General features: G+C 51.4%; 1 protein-coding gene across 17 annotated transcripts in view; it reads left to right on the forward strand.

Annotated features, from left to right (window-relative positions):
• Window positions 1-19,044, forward strand: part of tle3a (TLE family member 3, transcriptional corepressor a) — a 66,335-nt gene that overhangs the window by 39,087 nt on the left and 8,204 nt on the right. For 6 of the 17 annotated variants that reach the window (XM_055661399.1, XM_055661400.1, XM_055661404.1 and 3 more), the window contains 10 exons: window positions 597-798; window positions 3,294-3,310; window positions 9,524-9,643; window positions 10,906-10,956; window positions 12,627-12,779; window positions 13,254-13,386; window positions 14,646-14,818; window positions 14,933-15,009; window positions 16,259-16,508; window positions 17,841-18,088. In XM_055661399.1, coding sequence (XP_055517374.1) covers window positions 597-798; window positions 3,294-3,310; window positions 9,524-9,643; window positions 10,906-10,956; window positions 12,627-12,779; window positions 13,254-13,386; window positions 14,646-14,818; window positions 14,933-15,009; window positions 16,259-16,508; window positions 17,841-18,088 — 1,424 coding nt within the window. Of the gene's footprint in view, window positions 1-596; window positions 828-3,293; window positions 3,311-9,523; window positions 9,644-10,905; window positions 10,957-12,626; window positions 12,780-13,253; window positions 13,387-14,645; window positions 14,819-14,932; window positions 15,010-16,258; window positions 16,509-17,840; window positions 18,089-19,044 lie in introns of all 17 variants that reach the window. The other 11 variants (XM_055661401.1, XM_055661402.1, XM_055661406.1 and 8 more) reach the window with 4 other exon arrangements.

Below are 19,044 nucleotides of genomic sequence, written 5' to 3' on the forward strand. Positions count from 1 at the left end.
ATCCATTTACCAGCAGCCCTCGCAGTTCCCCCCTCCCCCTCTCCTTCTCCTTCCCCCTCCCCCTCCCCCCCCCCCCCCCCCCTCCCCCCCCCCCCCCTCCCCTCCCCCCCCCCCCCCTCCCCCCCCCCCCCCCCCCCCCCCCCCCCCCCCCCCCCACCCCCCCCTCCCCCCCCCCCCTCCCCCTCCTTCCCCCCCCCTCCCCCCCCCCCCCCTCCCCCCCCCCCCCCCCTTCCCCCCCTCCCCCCCCCCCCCCCCCCCTCCCCTGATCAAAGAGTGGCCCCAGCTATCAGCTGTTTGTGTGAGGTGTTCTATGCTATACAATTCCAAGTTAGATCTATAAATCTGAGCTGAATTATTAACCTTTCCTTCTGGAATTTTCGCTCTTCTCTAGCAGGGCACCACTGTGAGATCTGTTTCCGTGTTAATGATCCTCCACAAATTTCTCAGTTTTCTTGTTTTCTCTCTCTCTCCTCTCCCCCCCAACTCCCACCCTCCTTCTTCTCGCCTCCATCGCTCTTGTTGCTCTGCATTTCCCCCTGATTTTTCCCTCCTGGTTTTTCCTTCCCATCACATGTGGCATTGATTTTTTTCTCCAGCAGCAGCAGCTCCAGGCCCAGCACCTCTCCCACGCCCACGCTCCTGTCCAAATGCCGCCCCACCCCTCGGGCCTGCAGCCGCCCGGCATCGCCCCTGTCTCCGGCAGCGCCGCGGGGCTGCTGGCTCTCTCCGGCGCACTGGGCAGCCAGGCCCAGCTGCTGGTGAAGGACGAGAAGAACCATCACGAGCTGGACCACAGAGGTGAGCAGGGCCGGGGGCAATGGGCGAAGGTGTGGTCCCACCAGTGAGGTCTATCCTCCCTCAGGTCAGAGGCTATCCCTGCGGCCTGCTCATGTGTTGGTAATGCAGCAAAAGAAAAGGCACCTTTTATGTAGGAAGGAACTGCAGATGTTGGTTTGCACCAAAGATAGACACAAATTACTGGAGTAACTCAGTGGGGCAGGCGGCAACTCTAGATATAAGGGATAGGTGACGTCTCGGGCCGAGGCCCTTCAGACTCTGACTGAGAGTCGGGTGAGGAGGAGACTAGAGGCATGAAAAGGTTTGTTTCCTCTCCATATCCCAAAGGCACATTCAAAAGATGTGCTGGTGACTGCCATAACTAACTGTCAGGTGTGGAGCGAATGGAATTGCAGGATTAACGGGAAGGAGAGAGGGGACTGGAATCATTGGTTTTGTTTCCTTGACAGCTTGCATGGACTTGAGGTGCTGAATGGCCGGCCTGCTGGGCTATGATTTGCCAATCTCCAAATTGGCTTGGAATTTATAGAAACTAAAAACAATCTGTTCGAGACTTTAGGAACAAAAGCCCAGGGGGAAGATTCATTGTTAGTTGGTTTTCAAAACCAAAATTGAAGAGTGGTGCAAGAGGTTCAGTAGTAAAGAAAGCAAACTCAATGCTGGCATTTATTTCAAGGGGGCTTGTATACAAAAACAGGGATGTAATGATGAACTGAACTGAACTTTATTTATAGAGCACTTTAAAAACAACCACTGTTGCAACAAAGTGCTGTACATGACTAATCATAAACATAAAGCAAAACAATAAAAACATTAAAAGACAGTAAAAACAATAAAAAAAACAATAATACTAAAACGAGAGCAAAGTCTCACGCAGGGGCGAAAGCCAAGGAATAGAAAAGAGTTTTAAGACTAGTTTTGAAAATGGACAGTGAAGGGGCCTGTCTAATGTGCAACGGTAGAGTGTTCCATAATGTCGGAGCAGCAACAGAGAAGGCTCTATCCCCTCTGAGCTTCCGCTTAGACCTCGGTACCTCCAGGAGCAGCTGATCAGCTGACCTGAGGCACCGAGCAGGAGCGTAGGGATGAAGCAGCTCAGAGAGGTAAGGCGGGGTGAGACCATTTAAAGATTTAAAAACAAATAAAAGAATCTTAAAATGAACTCTAAAGTACACAGGCAGCCAGTGGAGGGAGGACAGAATAGGCGTTATGTGCTCCCTCTTGCGTGTTCCAGTTAAAAGGCGAGCAGCAGCATTCTGAACCAACTGGAGACGTGCAAGGGAAGATTGGCTAACTCCAAAATAAAGTGCGTTGCAGTAATCCAGCCGAGACAAAATGAAGGCATGGATTTCAAAATGTTATCGTTCAAGAATGGGCTTCACCTTTGCCAGCTGCCTTGAATGAAAGAAGCTGGACTTAACTACCGCGCCTATTTGATGATCTAATTTAAAATTACTGTCCATCTTAAAACCCAAGTTTAAAACTATTGACTTCCCATACAGTGCCAAGGGACCCAAGTCAACAGGGGGAGGTTCACGGGAGCCATTGGGACCAAACACTATCACTTCTGTTTTCTTTTCATTAAAATTTAAAAAGTTTAGGGCCATCCAGCATTTAATGTCATCAAGACATAACAGAAGTGGTTTGACTGAGGCTCTATAAGGCGCTGGTAAGGCCGCATTTGGAATATTGTGAGCAATTTTGGGCACAATATCCGAGGAAGGATGTGCTGGCTCTGGAGGAGGTTTACAAGAATGATCCCAGGAATGAGTAGGTTAACATATGATGAGCGTTTTTCGGCACTGGGCCAGTACTCGTTGGAGTTTAGAAGGATGAGGGGGGGACCTCATTGAAACGTACAGAATAGTGAAAGGCTTGGATAGGGTGGATGTAGAGAGGATGTTTTCACTAGTGGGAGAGTCTAGGACAAGAGGTCATAGCCTCAGAATTAAAGGATGTCCTTTCAGGAAGGAGATGAGGAGAAATTTCTTTAGTCAGAGGGTGGTGAATTTGTGGAATTATTTGCCAAGTCAGTGGATATTTTAAAGGCAGAGATAGATGGATTCTTGATTAGTACATGTGTCAGAGGTTCCGGGGAGAAGGCAGGAGAATGGGGTTAGGAGGGAGAGATAGATCAGCCATGATTGAATGGCGGAGTAGACTTGATGGGCTGAATGGCATAATTCAACTTCAATCGCTTATGATCATTCCCCCACCCCCCCGCCCGTGAAGAATTATCCAATTGGATAGTCTTCATTTTCTGATAGGCTGAGGGATGCGAGTCCACTGGGAGGATGAGCCAATGACGGGTCGTGTGGTCTCATCTGTGAATGCTAATTGGAGTTGGCAGCACCAATCACAGGCCCCACTATTGGTTGCATGACATGATGTGTTTTGTTGCGTTTGACAATTCTAACCGCTGCTTTGTTTTAAAATCCTTTCCTCCCGCCAATGGCTGACGCTGCCGCACCCATCTCACTCACCTGCTCTCCCAGAGAGAGACTCGAGCGTGGTAAGTGTTAATCCCCTCATCGTCTTGTGATGATTGGCATTGTCGTGAATGTTTTAGCATAGACTCAACTCCTGATCTCCTCACTGCGCCCTCCTCCCAGCAACTCATTGTCACCAAAATAACACCGTGCGCACACACACACACACACACACACACACACACACACACACACACACACACACACACACACACACACACACACACACACACACACACACACACACACACACACACGCCCAGAGAAACACCCCTTCAGTCAAGGTGCTTTGTAGAGTTTCCCCAACTGCATCTCAAATTCCACAAGATCCAACAAAGTGTCCTGTTCACAGTGCCAGAATAACTAACTCAGCAGGTCAAGCAACATCCCTGAAGAACATGCGTAGGTAACATTTCCATTCAGGACTCTCCCTCAGACTGCTGCCTGAGTTACTCCAGCACATTGTGTCTTTATTTGTAAACCACCTGAAGTTCCTTGTTTCTATTGGGTCGATGGATCCTTGGTTCCCCTGGATTAGGAGTCGGAGACCATTTGCTTCTGTGCAGGGAAGATTGGTTTAGTTTTGACATTATGCTGCTGGTTTTGGTAATGACGAATGAAGCATGACAAAATAATGAACGTTGTGGTGAGCCTGGGTTAATAGACTTGCTGTGGTTTAAATGTCCAGTTGGAGATTGTGTTAGAATTGGCATTTTGTTCTCTGGTGGTGGTTTGTGCTGAATGGTATTGAAGTTTGGTAGATGAAGCCGTGTTGTTGTGAGTGGGGATGGCGTTGAGTGAGTGGTGCACTCTAGGCATGGTCGGCAAGCTTGGCCACGGCCACTCATGGGTTGATGAGTGCATTGATGAGCTGTGACAGGTGCACCTTCACTGAGCTGGAGCCACTCTATGGAAACCACAGATGCCTGTTTGTGGCATCTATCACTGTTTTGGGTAATACGCCCCTCCCCCTCCTGTGCCCCAGCTGGACTCTCATCCATTTCTCTCCCCCTGCTCCTACATTCATTCCTCTCGCTTCACAGTTTGTGTCTCTTCAATTCCCTTCCTGCTTTTATCTCTGTTCCCACCATCTGCCTCTCTAAATCACCCTTGCCTGTGTTCACCTATTACTGCCATCCTTTGTCCTGCCCGTCCTCTCTTCAAGCTTTCTTCCCCCCCTCCCCCACCACTCCCCCACTCCACCTACAATCAATCTTAGGAAGGGTCTGGATCCAAACATCATGTATCCATGTTCTCCAGGGATGCTGTCTGAAGAAGGGTTCCAACCCGAAACGTCACCTATTTTTAATCCAGAGATGCTGCCTTTTGTGTCCATGTTGTTCGACTTGCTGAATTACTCCAGTGCTTTGTGTTCTTTTGTGTGAACCAGCATCTGCAGTTCCTTGGGGCTTGCTGGTTTATCTGGAAGGCCTGATATTACCCAGACCAGTCCAGGTCGGAGTTGGCACGGGCACCGGTGAGTGGATTGTGGACAATTCTTCGATCAAAGCCAATGGTGGACGTGTACAGGCAAAAAGAGAAGGGGGGGTGGGGGGGGAATGAATTGGCTTGTGCTCAATTAGCCGGGCAATGACTGGGGACAGGAAGATGAAGGCATCTCTTTGGGTCACTCGCACCTCGGAGTAAGAACCAATGGTTGGACACATTGACCTGACCTTCCCTTTGCCTCCTATTCACTGGATGGAGCCTCTGCTTACACAGAAGCTTCCTAGTTTGGTGAGTGATACAGTGTGGAAACAGGCCCTTCAGCCCAACTTGCCCACACTGGCTTTAAAGAAGGGGTGTTGTGCTGGACTTTAGCCATGCTTAACTGTAGGCTTCGGGCTAAATAGATCTTTCCATTGTAAGTAAAAACTTTCTTTACTGGGTTTTGACACGTGGACTGTGTGTGATTCACCCAACGAGATTGGTGTCTAAAATCCACGGGGTGCCTGTTTCAAATGGATTGCTGCTGGCTGTCCCACATAGATTTCCACCTTTCTGTTTTCTTTCCCCTTTCATCCATCACGTGACGAACATCCTCACCACCTTGGCTCCAGTGCTGCTTTTCTGCGCTTTGCCCAGACGTGACGGCCTGGAGATTAGTGCTGCCCTAATTTCATTAGCGCGAGGTCCAACCAGCGACTGGGGCCGGCTGAGGAGTTGCCTGGCCATTCCGTGAACACAAGCGGTGAATTCATGCTTGCCTGCTCATTTGCCGGCTGCCTAAGCCATTTAGAAGGGAGGCTTACAGCCCTCAGCTGCCTTGTACAGCCAGTGCTGGGTTGTGTTTCGTGTGAGCGAGTTCTCTGAATGCACGCAGTCAAGTCTGAAGAAATGAAAATCTCCCCTGTGATTAAGAAGCCATTTTATCCTCGATCAGACGTTGCCATTATCCAGAGGCAACTTGCAGTGTGCATTTGGCCAAAGTTAGTGCAGTATGATGTGGGCCTTTAACTCCTGGCCAGGGTTTCGTTTTCAGCTGATGGTTCCATTTTTCACCAGTTTTCCCTCTAAAACCAGCTCCTTAATGTCGTGTAGCTGCCCTGTTGATAACCCATCGACACTTTGTATTTATGTCTCCAATGTCCGTTTCCCCAATATCAATACAGTGGCACAGCAGGTAGAGCTGCTGCACACAGAACCAGTCAGGTGGGTTCAATCCTGACCTCGGGGGCTGTCGATGTTCTCCCTTTAACCCTGTGGGTTTGCGCAGGCCACTTTGGTTCTCTTTCCCAAACTGCCCCCCCACACTCCCCCCAGCCCCATCCCAAAGCCGCGTGGGTCAATAGTTGAATTGTCCTTGCCTCTACCATGTAGGCGAGTGGTAGAATCTGGAGGGAGGTGGGAATATGGGGGAACTTGTTTGGGATGGTTGTAAATGGATGGTTAATGGTTGACGTGAACTCGGGCTGAAGGGCAGGATTCTGTGTGGTGTGTGTGTGACTCGATAATTTGATATCGGCCGAATAGGCAGTACGTCAGGATGTTAGCCCAAGGGCTTGATCAAAAGAGAAGGTTTCAAGCAGCGTCTTGAAGCAGAGAAGTATTGAGAGTGAATCTCAGCCCTTGGGGTGGGGCCATCTGAAGAAGGGTTCCAACCCAAAACGTCACGTCAGCCATCCCTGTTCTCCAGAGATGCTGAGATACTCCAGCACTTTGTGTGTGTCTGTGTCTGTGTCTGTGTCTGTGTCTGTGTCTGTGTCTGTGTGGTGAGGTTGATCATTGGGAGATGAGGGGGGAGAGTGGTTTGTGTACCACTTGATGCTCTTGGACACTAAGTGGTGCTGCCTTTGTGCTTCCGCTGCGGAGAGTGGCTCCAGCAACTCCTGTGGAACAACGAATGACTCGCAGAGGAATGCGCTGCCGGGCTCAAAACACAAAGTGCTGGAAGAACTCAGCGGGTCAGGCAGCACCTCAGGAGGATAAGGATAGGTGATGTTTTGGGTCTGGACCCTTCCTGACGAACGGTGCGCTGTCACATCTGCAGCCACTCTAACATGTGTAGGGAGGAACTGCAGATGCTGGTTTACACGGAGGATAGACACAAAGTGCTGGAGTAACTCAGCGGGTCAGGCAGAATCTCTGGCGGGGGGGAAGAGGAATAGGCGACTGTCTCGGGTCAAGTCGAGTCTCGACCTGAAACGTCGCATATTCCTTTTCTCCAGTGAAGCTGCCTGACCCACTGAGTTACTCCAGCATTTTGTGTGTAACCACTCTAAACACTGCCCAACGGTGGGATGGGTGCCGGCTGTGGGAGCCGCTGCCTGATGGGTGTGGGAACATTTTAACTTTGAGCAGCAAGATCCAAATATTTGGCGGAGGGGTTTTTTGTTTTAAACTTGCATGTGGGAATTGGATAGGGAAAGGAGTGGCTCATTTGTATTCTTTCAGTCCCCCAATTGCTTATCTATCTTTTTCTCACTCCCTTGTTTTCTTCTCCCTCCCTCCCTCCCTCCCTCTCCGCCTCTCTTTGTGCACAAACCATGCATCGGTGCCGTAGGATTTTGGCTATTGTCCACGTGGGGCTGGGACAGCCGCCTTTGTGTGGCTTTTCTGAGCCTTGTTGGTGGGAGGTTGACATTCCAATCAGCTGTGTCCCTGCTTCATATTGATTTCCCAATGTCACGTTGAACAAAGGGCCTTGTTGCAGATCAGTGGGGGAGGGGGGGGGACAAGGAAAGCCGACAGCCCTTTAGAACAACAAATGCCCAACTGCTGAACAAAGTCTGTCTCCAGTCAACAAACTATATTCACTTCCCAGCAACATAAAAAAAAAAAAAATCTCATCAGCGTTTAAGGGAAAGCCTGTGAAAGGCCACGGTCTCAATTCATTCATAAAAATGAAAACATTTTTCTTGAGCGTTTTTCTCGAGGAGAGTTCATCATAGCATCAATAATGTTTAGTGAGTTGGCCGTGTGCCCAGGGGGAGGCTGAGTGATCGATTTCTCTCGACGCTTGACATACACTCTGCTATTCTCAGCTTCACTGGCTGGGAAGAAAGGTTTCATTTGACTCGATTGGCACTGAAGAAATAAGAACAGCCCGCAGTGACCCTGTCCACAGGAGGCTTCAATGGCCCTGAAGAACACCGCCATTATTGCCGCTTGGGTCCTGCCAGGCTGCTACATTTTGGGGAGTGCAGATGGGGAGACTTTTGTTTGTTTGTGTGTGTGTGTGTGTGTGTCTCTGTGTGCGTGTGTGTCTCTCTCTCTCTGTGCATCTCTCATCTGTGTGCACACTCCCTGTCTCTCTTTCTGTGTCTGTCACACACTCTCTCTCCCTCTCTCTCTCTGCGCTGTGTCTGTCCCTCTCTTTGTGTGTGTGTGTGTCGCTCTTTCTCTCTCTCGCTCACTCTGTCTCTCTGCCGCCCGAGATATCAGGCTGCCAAGTTCTTTTCACGCCTTTCAGCACGCTGCCTCGCTGTTCCTGCTGAGAGTGCCTTTCAGCACGCTGCCTCGGAGCCTCTGATTCTGTGCCTGTGGCGGTTTGGAAAGAAACGAGCCCGTGTTTCGTGTAAGGCATTGACTGATTAGCAAGTTGTTGGCTTGTGTTCAGCCCCCAGGCTAAAGTCGTCTCTTTTGTGTAGCCGGCTGAGCCGTTTTCTGGGAAGAGTTGAATGGAGGCTGAATGTTGTTGGTTTTTCAGTACACCCCCCCCCCCACACACCCCCCCCTCCCGCCTCCCCCCTCTCCCCGGTTTTAATTGCAGAGTTCAGTGATGAAGGAACACTCGGCCTTCACATCTTGGCCCCTACTCTCAGTAAAGAGCTGAATTGCTTTGAGAAAGGCTCTTGTGTTGGTCGTGGTTGGCAGTTTGATGCTAGCTTTTAATCTCTGGCTGACTCGCCACTTTCAACAAGGGGGGCGGCGGGGGCAGCAATTGGAAATTCTTATTCATAGCAACGTGGGAATATTCTCCTCAGGATACACTTCTGTCCACTCCACTGGCCTCCGGCTGCTCTCTCAAGAGCTTATTCACATACGCAGCCTGTTAGAAGCTCTATTCTACCCAGCCCAGGCTCTAGACTGCATTCTCCTTTAACGAACTGCTCGGCACCTCACCGTCTCTTCCTTGCTCCCCTCCTCTCTGGCCCAGCTGACTCCAGAGGGAGCGGGTTTTCCCCGGACACGTGTGTACTCCTCCTGATCTAACCGGCTCCCGGTGCAGCATAAACACCGCCGTCGATGGAGATCCCAAACACAGTGGAGGCTGCTGCAAACTCTCGGCAGGTCTGTCAGCAGCTGGGGGGAGAGAGACGTCTCGGCCCACTGGCCTTTCATCACAACACTACAATGACGGCTCTCAATAGACATTTGGTCAGATATATGGATGGGAAAGGTTTAGAGGGATGCAATTAAATGGACACATCGTGCTGGAGTAACTCAGCGGGTCAGGTGGCATTTCTGGGGAACGTGGATAGGTGACTCCTCTTCCGACTCGAGTTCTCTTTTTGCCAAGTTTCCACTAGAGTCCGTGTGATCCACACACACGCACGCACACACACACACACACACACACACACACACACACACACACACACACACACACACACACACACACACACACACACACACACTGCCCATGGCCGGATGGCTTGTCCCTTTGCCAATATTATTTCCCAGAGGGTGGGCTCACTGATATCCGGGCAACCTGGTTCTCCCTCCTCGGGTCGATTGAACCGTGATCACGTGCTTTACCTGCCCCTTATGAGACATCTTCTCTCTCTCCACAGAACAATTCTGTTTCGCCATCAGACAGCCTAAGGCCAAATGAAAGAAACAGCAGGAGTTCCTCTGACTACCTAGACGCCAAGAAACGCAAGGTGGAGGAGAAAGACTCGATGAACAGATATGTAAGTCCTGCTCCCTCGAATCTCTTTGCATGCTTGTGTCTTATGAAGTGAGGCTGGGTAGATCAATGTGCCACGGATTGTTTAAAAAGACCAGTTGAAGTTCTTCAACCGCCAGCTGAGTATCGGTGGGCAATGGCCTCTTGTCTGAGTGGTCTGAAGGTCCCGGGTGCTCATCCCATTCTTGGCAAATGGTCCCGTCCAAAACTGAAGGAGTGCCAGTGTGTAGCCAAGGCCCATTCTCCACCTGGGTGAGCGTGAAGCATCACCACTGTCTGTCTGTGTCTGTGTCTGTCTCGCCAGGAAGCGAGCAGGCAATATCATCTCTGACCCCTCTCACCCTGGCCGCAAACCCTTTGAATTCCCTCTGGAAGAAGCCTCCGGATTGTCAAAGCTGCCACAGCCAGACATGAACAGGTTTATCCACGAGTGGCTGCTCTACTCAACAGCCAAAAATCTGTAGCCTCCCTTTGATCTGGTATTTTGTTGGTTCAAATGCTTGATCAATGGTGCTTTATCATTAATGTTTTATTATTATTAATGTTTAGTGTTTTCTGAGTCATTCATAACTGTCACTATGTCACGTTGTTACTTGTGGGCGGAGCACCAAGGCAAATTCCTTGTATGTGAATACTTGGCCAATAAAATTACTTACTGTGTGTGTCGGTGTGTGTGTCGGTGTGTGTGTGTCGGTGTGTGTGTGTGTCGGTGTGTGTGTGTGTCGGTGTGTGTGTGTGTGTGTCGGTGTGTGTGTGTGTCGGTGTGTGTGTGTGTGTGTGTGTGTGTGTGTGTGTGTGTGTGTGTGTGTGTGTGTGTGTGTGTGTGTGTGTGTGTGTCGTGTGTGTGTGTGTGTGTCGGTGTGTGTGTGTGTGTGTGTGTGTGCGTCAGTGTGTGTGTGTGTGTGTGTGTGTGTGTGTGTGTGTGTCGGTGTGTGTCGGTGTGTGTTTGTGTGTGTGTGTCGGTGTTTCGGTGTGTGTGTGTGTTTTGCGGGGCACCCCTGGTTGTCCTCCATTCATCCTTTAGCCAGAAGCACCTTCGAGACGGCTTGCTTCACTGTTTTTGGTGCTGTGTACGCAAGCTTGCGGTACGTACGTTTGCCACCATACCACCAACAGTGAGGTGGTGAGCTCACAAAACCTTTATTGACTGCCAAGCCCTTTGTGTGGGCAAAGCCGTCTGCAGTTGCGAGGCACTTTGCGCAGTTGCATTAGATGACGGTGGATGTGTTGAGCAGGCCGTTGACGACTAATCGATCTCCTTTCCAGGACAGCGATGGCGATAAAAGCGATGACCTGGTTGTAGATGTTTCCAACGAGGTAAGACCGGGTGCTTGACTACTTCTGCTCAACTTCGGAAATGCTCGGAGTTTAATATCTGTAGCGAGTGGGATGCTGGAGGTGCTAATGTGACCAAGGTAGACAAAAGTGCCGGAGAAACTCAGCGGGTGCAGCAGCATCTGTGGAGCGAAGGAAATAGGCAACATTTCGGGCCGAAACCCAAGGGTTTCGGCCCGAAACGTTGCCTATTTCCTTCGCTCCACAGATGCTGCTGCACCCGCTAAGTTTCTCCAGCACTTTTGTCTACCTTTGACTTTCCAGCATCTGCAGTTCCTTCTTAAACACTAATGTGACCTAATGTGCCTGGTGGTCTCATCCAGTGAATCTTTCTAGCAATCTTCTGGAATCCCACTTGATCTTCCCTTCCCATCCATCCCAAACCTCTCCCACCTTCCCAGCACCAAAACCGACCTGCGATTTGCCAAAGGGTGATGTGGCTTCCAAACTCCACACACACACACAAGGCAAGGTTGATGTTTGAGTGGTGTGTTGTGTGAGGTTGTCGTTGGTTCGAGGTGGCTGCTGTTGGCTGGTTTGTTCTGCTGAGGCATCGGGTGAAACGGCAATCGTGCTTTCGTGCTTTCCTCAGCCACTCCCTCTGAACTGGTGGGAGCAAGTTTCCCTCAAGTCACACATAATCCCTCGCCGTTGATGTCGCTGGTGATCTGGCCCCCTTCGCCGGAGCACCTTCGCAACGTGGATAGAAACATGGAAACATAGAAATTAGGTGCAGGCCATTCGGCCCTTCGAGCCTGCACCGCCATTCAATATGATCATGGCTGATCATCCAACTCAGTATCCCGTACCTGCCTTCTCTCCATACCCCCTGATCCCCCTAGCCACAAGGGCCACATCTAACTCCCTCTTAAATATAGCCAATGAACTGGCCTCAACTACCCTCTGTGGCAGAGAGTTCCAGAGATTCACCACTCTCTGTGTGAAAAAAGTTCTTCTCATCTCGGTTTTAAAGGATTCCCCCTTTATCCTTAAGCTGTGACCCCTTGTCCTGGACTTCCCCAACATCGGGAACAATCTTCCTGCATCTAGCCTGTCCAACCCCTGTAGAGGGTTGAAGTCGGCTTGTCCTCTCCCCCCCCCCCCCCCCCCCCCCCCCCCCCCGAGTAATTAGTGGTGGACCTCAAAGCTGGCCTTGTCAGCGATGCCCAAGTCCCTTTCATGAAATGGAACCAAGTTCCAGGTTCCAGCCAGCAGCTCCTTCCCCACTGGGAAAACCAATGCATGTTACTGTAACACTAAAAGCCGCCCACAGCCGTGCGGCACGGTGGCGCAGCGGTAGAGTTGCTGCCTTACAGCGCTGTAGAGCCGAGTCCTATCCTGACTACGGGTGCTGTCTGTACAGAGTTTGTACTGTCGGTTCTTCCCATGACCAGCATGGGCTTTCTCCGGGTGCTCCGGTTTCCTCCCACACTCCAAAGACGTACAGCATCTGAGGTTAATTGACTTTGGTGAAATTGTAAATTGTTCCTGGTGTGTGTAGGATGGCATTAGCGTGCGGGGATCGCCAGTCGGCGCGGTCTCGGTGGGTCTGCACAGTATCTCTTAACAACTAAAATTAAATTAAAAAATGTATTGGGTTGACTCTGTCTGCCCGTTGCCGCCGCTGTTGAGACTTGTCTTTAAACGTTCAGGATCCAGCCACGCCGCGGGTCAGCCCCGTGCACTCGCCCCGGGAGAACGGCCTGGACAAGCCGCGCGGCATCAAGAAGGATGCGCCCAACAGCCCCGCCTCCGTCGCCTCATCCAGCAGCACGCCCTCGTCAAAGACCAAGGATATGAGCCACGTGAGTCTCCTCGCGGTACAGAGCGATCTGTCTCCACACACTCCCAACAGCGATGGGGGACTCGTGCCGCAAGCTCGCGCACGCGGTAAATGGTCACGGGCTTTAATGCGGAGAGCGTGTAGTATGACCACAATGGAGTGTTGCTCTAACATGGAGCACCCAATACACTGGTGGTTTATTTAAGGGGGGTTATTCTTGCATTGGAGGCTGCTCAAGGTTTACCAGGGAGATTCATGGAGCAAATGGGATAAACAGCTGAATGTTTCTCCTCGAAATCCAACATTACACTGCAGGGATCAAAGACGGTGATCACTAGGATTAAACACCAATTCAAGTTTGTGCCTCACTCGTATCTTTGTGACAGTGTGAAACGTCACGTATGTCGGTGTAAATTGGTTTCCATCTTGTACTCTGCCCCTTGCTGCCCCTGCCCCTCCCTCATTTCTCGTCATCAAAGATATCTCTGTTTTACAGAACGACAAGTCGTCGACTCCTGGCCTGAAGTCAAACACTCCAACTCCACGCAACGAGGCTCCTACTCCGGGCACCAGCTCCACACCGGGTCTGCGGCCCATCACCGGGAAACCACCCGGCATAGAGTCGCTAGGTAATTGCTCCCAGCACTGGACGGACGACCCAACTATCCGACACACTCTTGGGTCTCAAGTGGGGTCCCGACTAGAAACGTCGCCTGTCCATTAACTCCACGGTTGCTGCCTGACCCGCTGAGTTCCTCCAGCACTTTGTGTTTTGCCCAAGACTGCAGCGTGGGCAGTTGTTTGTGCCTCTTGGTCTTGGTTATTAGTTCACTGAAACCCAACAAGCAACCTGGAACAATGTTCTAACTGGGGATTGTGTGAGGCAGATGCCTGGTGTCTCCAGTGGCCTGGACCTGGGCTCAGTGCCGACCTCGGGTGCTGTTGATGCCGAGTCTGTTCTGTTACTGTGTGTCACTGTCAGGGTAATCTTTCGTCACGATCCAAGGGCCCGTGTGTTGGTTGATTAATGATGTTGCCGTTATCTGCTCCAGAGGTAGTTTATAGTGGCCATGTTGATAAATGTGGGAGAGAATAGCTCGGAGGGGTCGAGTGAGAGGGGGGAACGGAGCTGAGGGATGAGTCCTCGCAGGATCGAATCTTTTGCCTGGAAGAGTTATGGAGAAATTTGGGAAATATCAAGAGATTTTTCAATATTGATGGAATCTGGGTGGGAGGGGGCGATGAAGTTCATGCAGAGATGGGGCACTGTGGCAACAGATCAGACATCATAGAGTGATACAGTGTGGACACCGGCCTACATGTCCCAGCTACATTAGTCTCACCTGCCCACGCTTGGACCATATCCCTCCAAACCTGTCCTTACATTATTTCAGTGAAGGGCAGAACAGGTATGAGGGGCCGAATGGCCTGTTGCTGTTCCTGCTTCTGTTTGTTAACAAGTGTCACCTACGTCTTGTGGTTATGACAGCCTTCCCTGTGACAGTGGTGGATTAAAGTCCCATTGCCAGCAGGCCCATTCTGGTCATCTGTCTTGGGGTGGGGTGGGAGGGGGGGGGGGGGCTAGTGGACTGTTGGAGGCCTTTTCTTCAGAACATTAAACTGAGATGGTGCCTGTCCCACAGGAGGATGGACTGCGGCTCTATTTTGAAGTAGATGGAAATCACCATCTTTTGGCCCTTTTCTCCCAAGGTTCCCCCTTCCCACCACCTGGTGCTGAGGATTGGGAACCACTGCTTGGGAGTTTTTTCTCCAGAGTTGCTGCCTGACCCGCTGAATGACTCCAGCAATTTGTGCCTGCCGTCGGTGTAAAGCAGCATCTGCCGTACACGTCTCCTTTCACCCAGCCCGTTCCCTGCTTCTTTTCCAGCCCCAGCCCTCCGTGCACCCATCTCGCTGGCCGGCTCCTACGGCCCTTTCGCCATGATGCCTCACCACGACATGAACGGTGCCCTGACCAGCCCCGGCCCGTACTCCAGCCTCCACATCTCACCGCAGATCAACGCAGCCGCCTACCGGTCCCCCATGGTGAGCTTTGGCAGTGTACGTACTTTTATACTTTCCTCCTTGCAATTTCCCCATTGAATTTGTACGCGTCTCCGGACGGGTTGTGCCGCTGGCTGTCAACTCAACGTTGCTCTGTCTTTCTCCGCCCAGGTCGGCTTTGACCCCCACTCCCACATGCGAGCGCCCGGACTGTCTGCTAGCATGGCCGCCATACCAGGAGGAAAGCCGTAAGTCTTCCCTGTTATCTGTCGTCTGTTCAAGCCCCCCCTCCCCTCCAGCGGTGCTCCAGGGGGAGGGGAGGTGCGGTCTTCCGTTTACCCTTCGTCTTTTATGCTCGGTATGGTACTGCACCCTGAAGATGACGACACTCCATTTAGTTTAGAGATACAGCACGGAAACAGGCCCTTCGGCCCACTGAGTCCATACCGACCAGCAATCCCCGCACATTAACACTATCCGACACTGGGGACGATTTTTACATATATTTACGAAGCCAATTAACCTACAAACCTATACTTCCTTTGAGTGTGGGAGGAAACGGAAGTTCTCGGAGAAAGCCCACGCGGTCACGGGGAGAAGGTTCAAACTTGTACAGACAGCCCCCGTAGCCAGGATTGAACACTGGTCTCTGGTGCTGCAAGATCTATCGCTGTGCCACCATGTGGCTCTAGCAGAAGCTCTTTGCCCCTGCATCAGTCATGTTGAGGGTTAGGAGCTGACGGCCCAGCAGCAGAGCGAGCGCGGGGAAGGTGCACGGTGCATCACGACATGGTTATGAAGAGCGTGCATGGTGATGGGCGAGCCTGCGAGGGCATCCGCCTGAACATGAGCCAAGCCAACGACTTCTCTTCCATTCAACACCCTTGTAGTTTCCACTTCTGTCCCAACCAAAGAGAGCAGGCACAATGGAAGCCAAATTGGGGCAGTTGTGAAGCTGGTGGAGAACGCTGCCTCGTGGCTCCAGAGACCCGACTTCAGTCCTCCCCTCGGGTGTTCCCTGTGTGGAGTTTGCACGCTCTCCCTGTGACTCTGTGCATGCGATTCCTCTGGGTGCTGTAAATGAACCCAACTGGTGGGAGGAGGTCCAGGGCTGGAGCTGGGCTTGTGGGGGAGGAGGTTTCGGGGAAAGAATAGGGGAATTTGAACCAGCATTTGACACAGTGGGCCAAATGGCCTTGTGTCACAAGATTATGGAAGAAATATATAAATACTTTAGTGAAAAGGTAGGAAGAAAACTTTGGGAGAGTGGGACTGATTGTATGATCCTTCAAAGAGCTGGGCTCCCATCCTGTGTGTTGCACCCCATGTCTATGGTCTATTGTACCCCATGCCTGTGTTTGTACCCTATGTCTGGTGGTTTGCTGACTTCTCTGGACTTTGGGACGACTGCTTACCCCTGGGGGTTGCTGTGGGTGTGAGTTGGTTTCTGTCGGGAACGTTCCGCGGGGTAACGTGACTGCTCTCTATCCCTGCCAGCGCCTACTCCTTCCACGTGAGTGCCGATGGGCAGATGCAGCCGGTGCCCTTCCCGCCCGACGCCCTGATTGGGTCCGGCATCCCCCGGCACGCCCGGCAAATCAACACCCTGAACCACGGCGAGGTGGTGTGTGCCGTCACCATCAGCAACCCCACCCGGCACATGTACACCGGGGGCAAGGGCTGCGTGAAGATCTGGGACATCAGCCAGCCCGGCAGCAAGAGCCCCGTCTCCCAGCTCGACTGTCTGGTAAGTGGAGCCTCCACCCCCAACATGACCTCCACATGAATGGGCTTGGTTGTCATCTTTACCATGATCTTTACATGGGATCCAAGCAAATCGTTCCATCTGTACATCGGGTAGTGCGAGAGCGAGAGAGAAAAATAGAAGATAGACACAATTTTGGAGTAACGCAGCGGGACAGGCAGCATCTCTGCAGAGGAGGAATGGGTGACGTTTCGGATCGAGACCCTCTTCAGACTGAGAGTCGGGAGAATGCAGGATCTAATGCTGGAGCTGCAGAGGAAGTGTAGTTAAAGGTTAGAAACATAGAAAATAGGTGCACGAGGAGGCCATTCGGCCCTTCGAGCCTGCGCCGCCATTCAATATGATCATGGCCCCCGATCCCCTTTGCCACAAGGGCCACATCTAACTCCCTCTTAAATGTAGCCAATGAACTGGCCTCAACTACTTTCTGTGGCAGAGAATTCCACAGACTCACCACTCTATGTGGGGGGGGGGGGGGGGGGGGGGGGGGGGGGGGGGGGGGGGGGGGGGGGGGGGGGGGGGGGGTCTCGGTACTAAAATAATTCCCTCTTATCCTCAAACGTCATTTAAACGATTGACCTAGTTATTCTGGGTTATGTGGGTGGCCAGAAGAAATCCGACAGTGCATTGGTCATCAGGATAGTCCTAGACAAGCGTCCGTATCTGACCTTGATGCTCGCGTTCACTGAGTAGCTCTGGCAACCTCTGTCCTGACTAGTTGAGTGTGGTGCCTCTCTCAGCATTGGACCGTAGTGTCAGCCCAGCCCAGCCCAGCTCACGTGTCTGGTGGAGCTCATGGGTCTTGAACCCCTGAACTTTAATTCTGTTTTAGTTTATTATCACACGTGTGGAGGCACAATGAAATGTTTTTTGTTTTTTTTTGCTGTTGCCTGCTATCCTGTCAGCAGAAAGACTATACATGATTACAATCGAGCCGTCCACAGTACACAGATACAGGATAAAGGGAATAACATTAGGTGCAAGGTAAAGTCCAAATGCTGCTGTTGGAGTTGAGATTTTAAAAAGTGGAACGATTGTAATAAGTGCTTCCAAATCCACTTCTGGGACCAGCACACACAGTGAGTGCCATCTTGGAATCATCTTGTAGACGGTGAGATACAGCATGGAAACAGGCCCTTCGGCCCACTGATTCCATGATCACCCGTTCGCACTAGTTGAATGTTACCCCACTTTCCCACTCGCTACACTGGGGATAATGTAGGAGCCAGGAGTATTGTGTTACAGCAATGAGTTGCGCTGTGACTCTGTCGAGCTTCACTTCACCACCTTGTCTCCTCCCTCCCCCCGCAACAGAACCGGGATAATTACATCCGCTCCTGCAAGCTGCTTCCCGATGGCCGTACCCTGATCGTGGGAGGGGAGGCGAGCACGTTGACGATATGGGACCTGGCCTCGCCCACACCGCGGATCAAAGCCGAGCTCACGTCCTCGGCGCCGGCCTGCTACGCGCTGGCCATCAGCCCTGACGCCAAGGTCTGCTTCTCCTGCTGTAGCGACGGCAACATAGCCGTGTGGGACCTGCACAACCAGACACTCGTCAGGTGAGGCTTCTCCTTGATGCTCTGAGCCATCTCTTCCATGTTCAGGAGAAGGAGAAGGAGGACTCTTCTTCCAGCTGGACAGTGGGATGCTGGTGGAATCATTGTCCTCCACCTATGGTCTAGGTTCATAAGTGATAGGAGCAGATTTAAAGCCATGCGGTCCATTATGGTTGTGCCATTCAATCATGGCTGATCTATCTCTCCCTCCTTACCCCATTCTCCTGCCTTCTCCCCATAACCCCTGACACCCGTACTAATCAAGAATGTATCTAGCTCTGCCTTAAAAATATCCAATCACTTGGCCTCCACAGCCTTCTGTGGCATTGAATTCCTCAACTTCACCATCCTCTGATTAAAGAAATTCCTCCTCATCTCCTTCCTAAAGGATCGTCTTTTAATTCTGAGGCTATGATCTCTGGTCCTAGACTCTACCATTAGTGGAAACATCCACTCTATCCAAGCCTTGCACTATTCGGTAATTTTCAATGAGGTCCCCCTCATCCTTCTAAACTCTAACTAGTAGAGGCCCAGTGCTGTCAAACGCTCATCATATGTCTAAGGGTACTCAGACCTCACAACTCGCTTCAGATGAGATTAAAACTAGCCTCGACGGTTCCTTCTGACTTAAATGATTCATAGATTTATTCATAGATTCAGAGTTATACAACTCTTCAATGCTGACCAAACTGCCTATCGAAGCTAATCCCACTCGCCAACTGTGTATCTGGACGTTTCCCGCCCATGTGCCTGTCCAAATGTTTTTTTAGGTTCGCAATTGTATCCACCTCACTAGAGTTTAGAAAAATGACGGGGAACCTTATTGAAATGTACAGAGTAGTGAAAGGCTTGGATAGAGTGGATGTGGAGAGGATGTTTCCACTAGTGGGAGAGTCTGGGACTAGAGGTCATAGCCTCGGAAGTAAAGGAAATTCTTTCAGGAAGGTGATGAGGAGGAG

This window comes from Leucoraja erinacea, chromosome 33 (genome assembly GCF_028641065.1).
Source record: "Leucoraja erinacea ecotype New England chromosome 33, Leri_hhj_1, whole genome shotgun sequence".
Lineage (NCBI taxonomy): Eukaryota > Metazoa > Chordata > Chondrichthyes > Rajiformes > Rajidae > Leucoraja > Leucoraja erinaceus.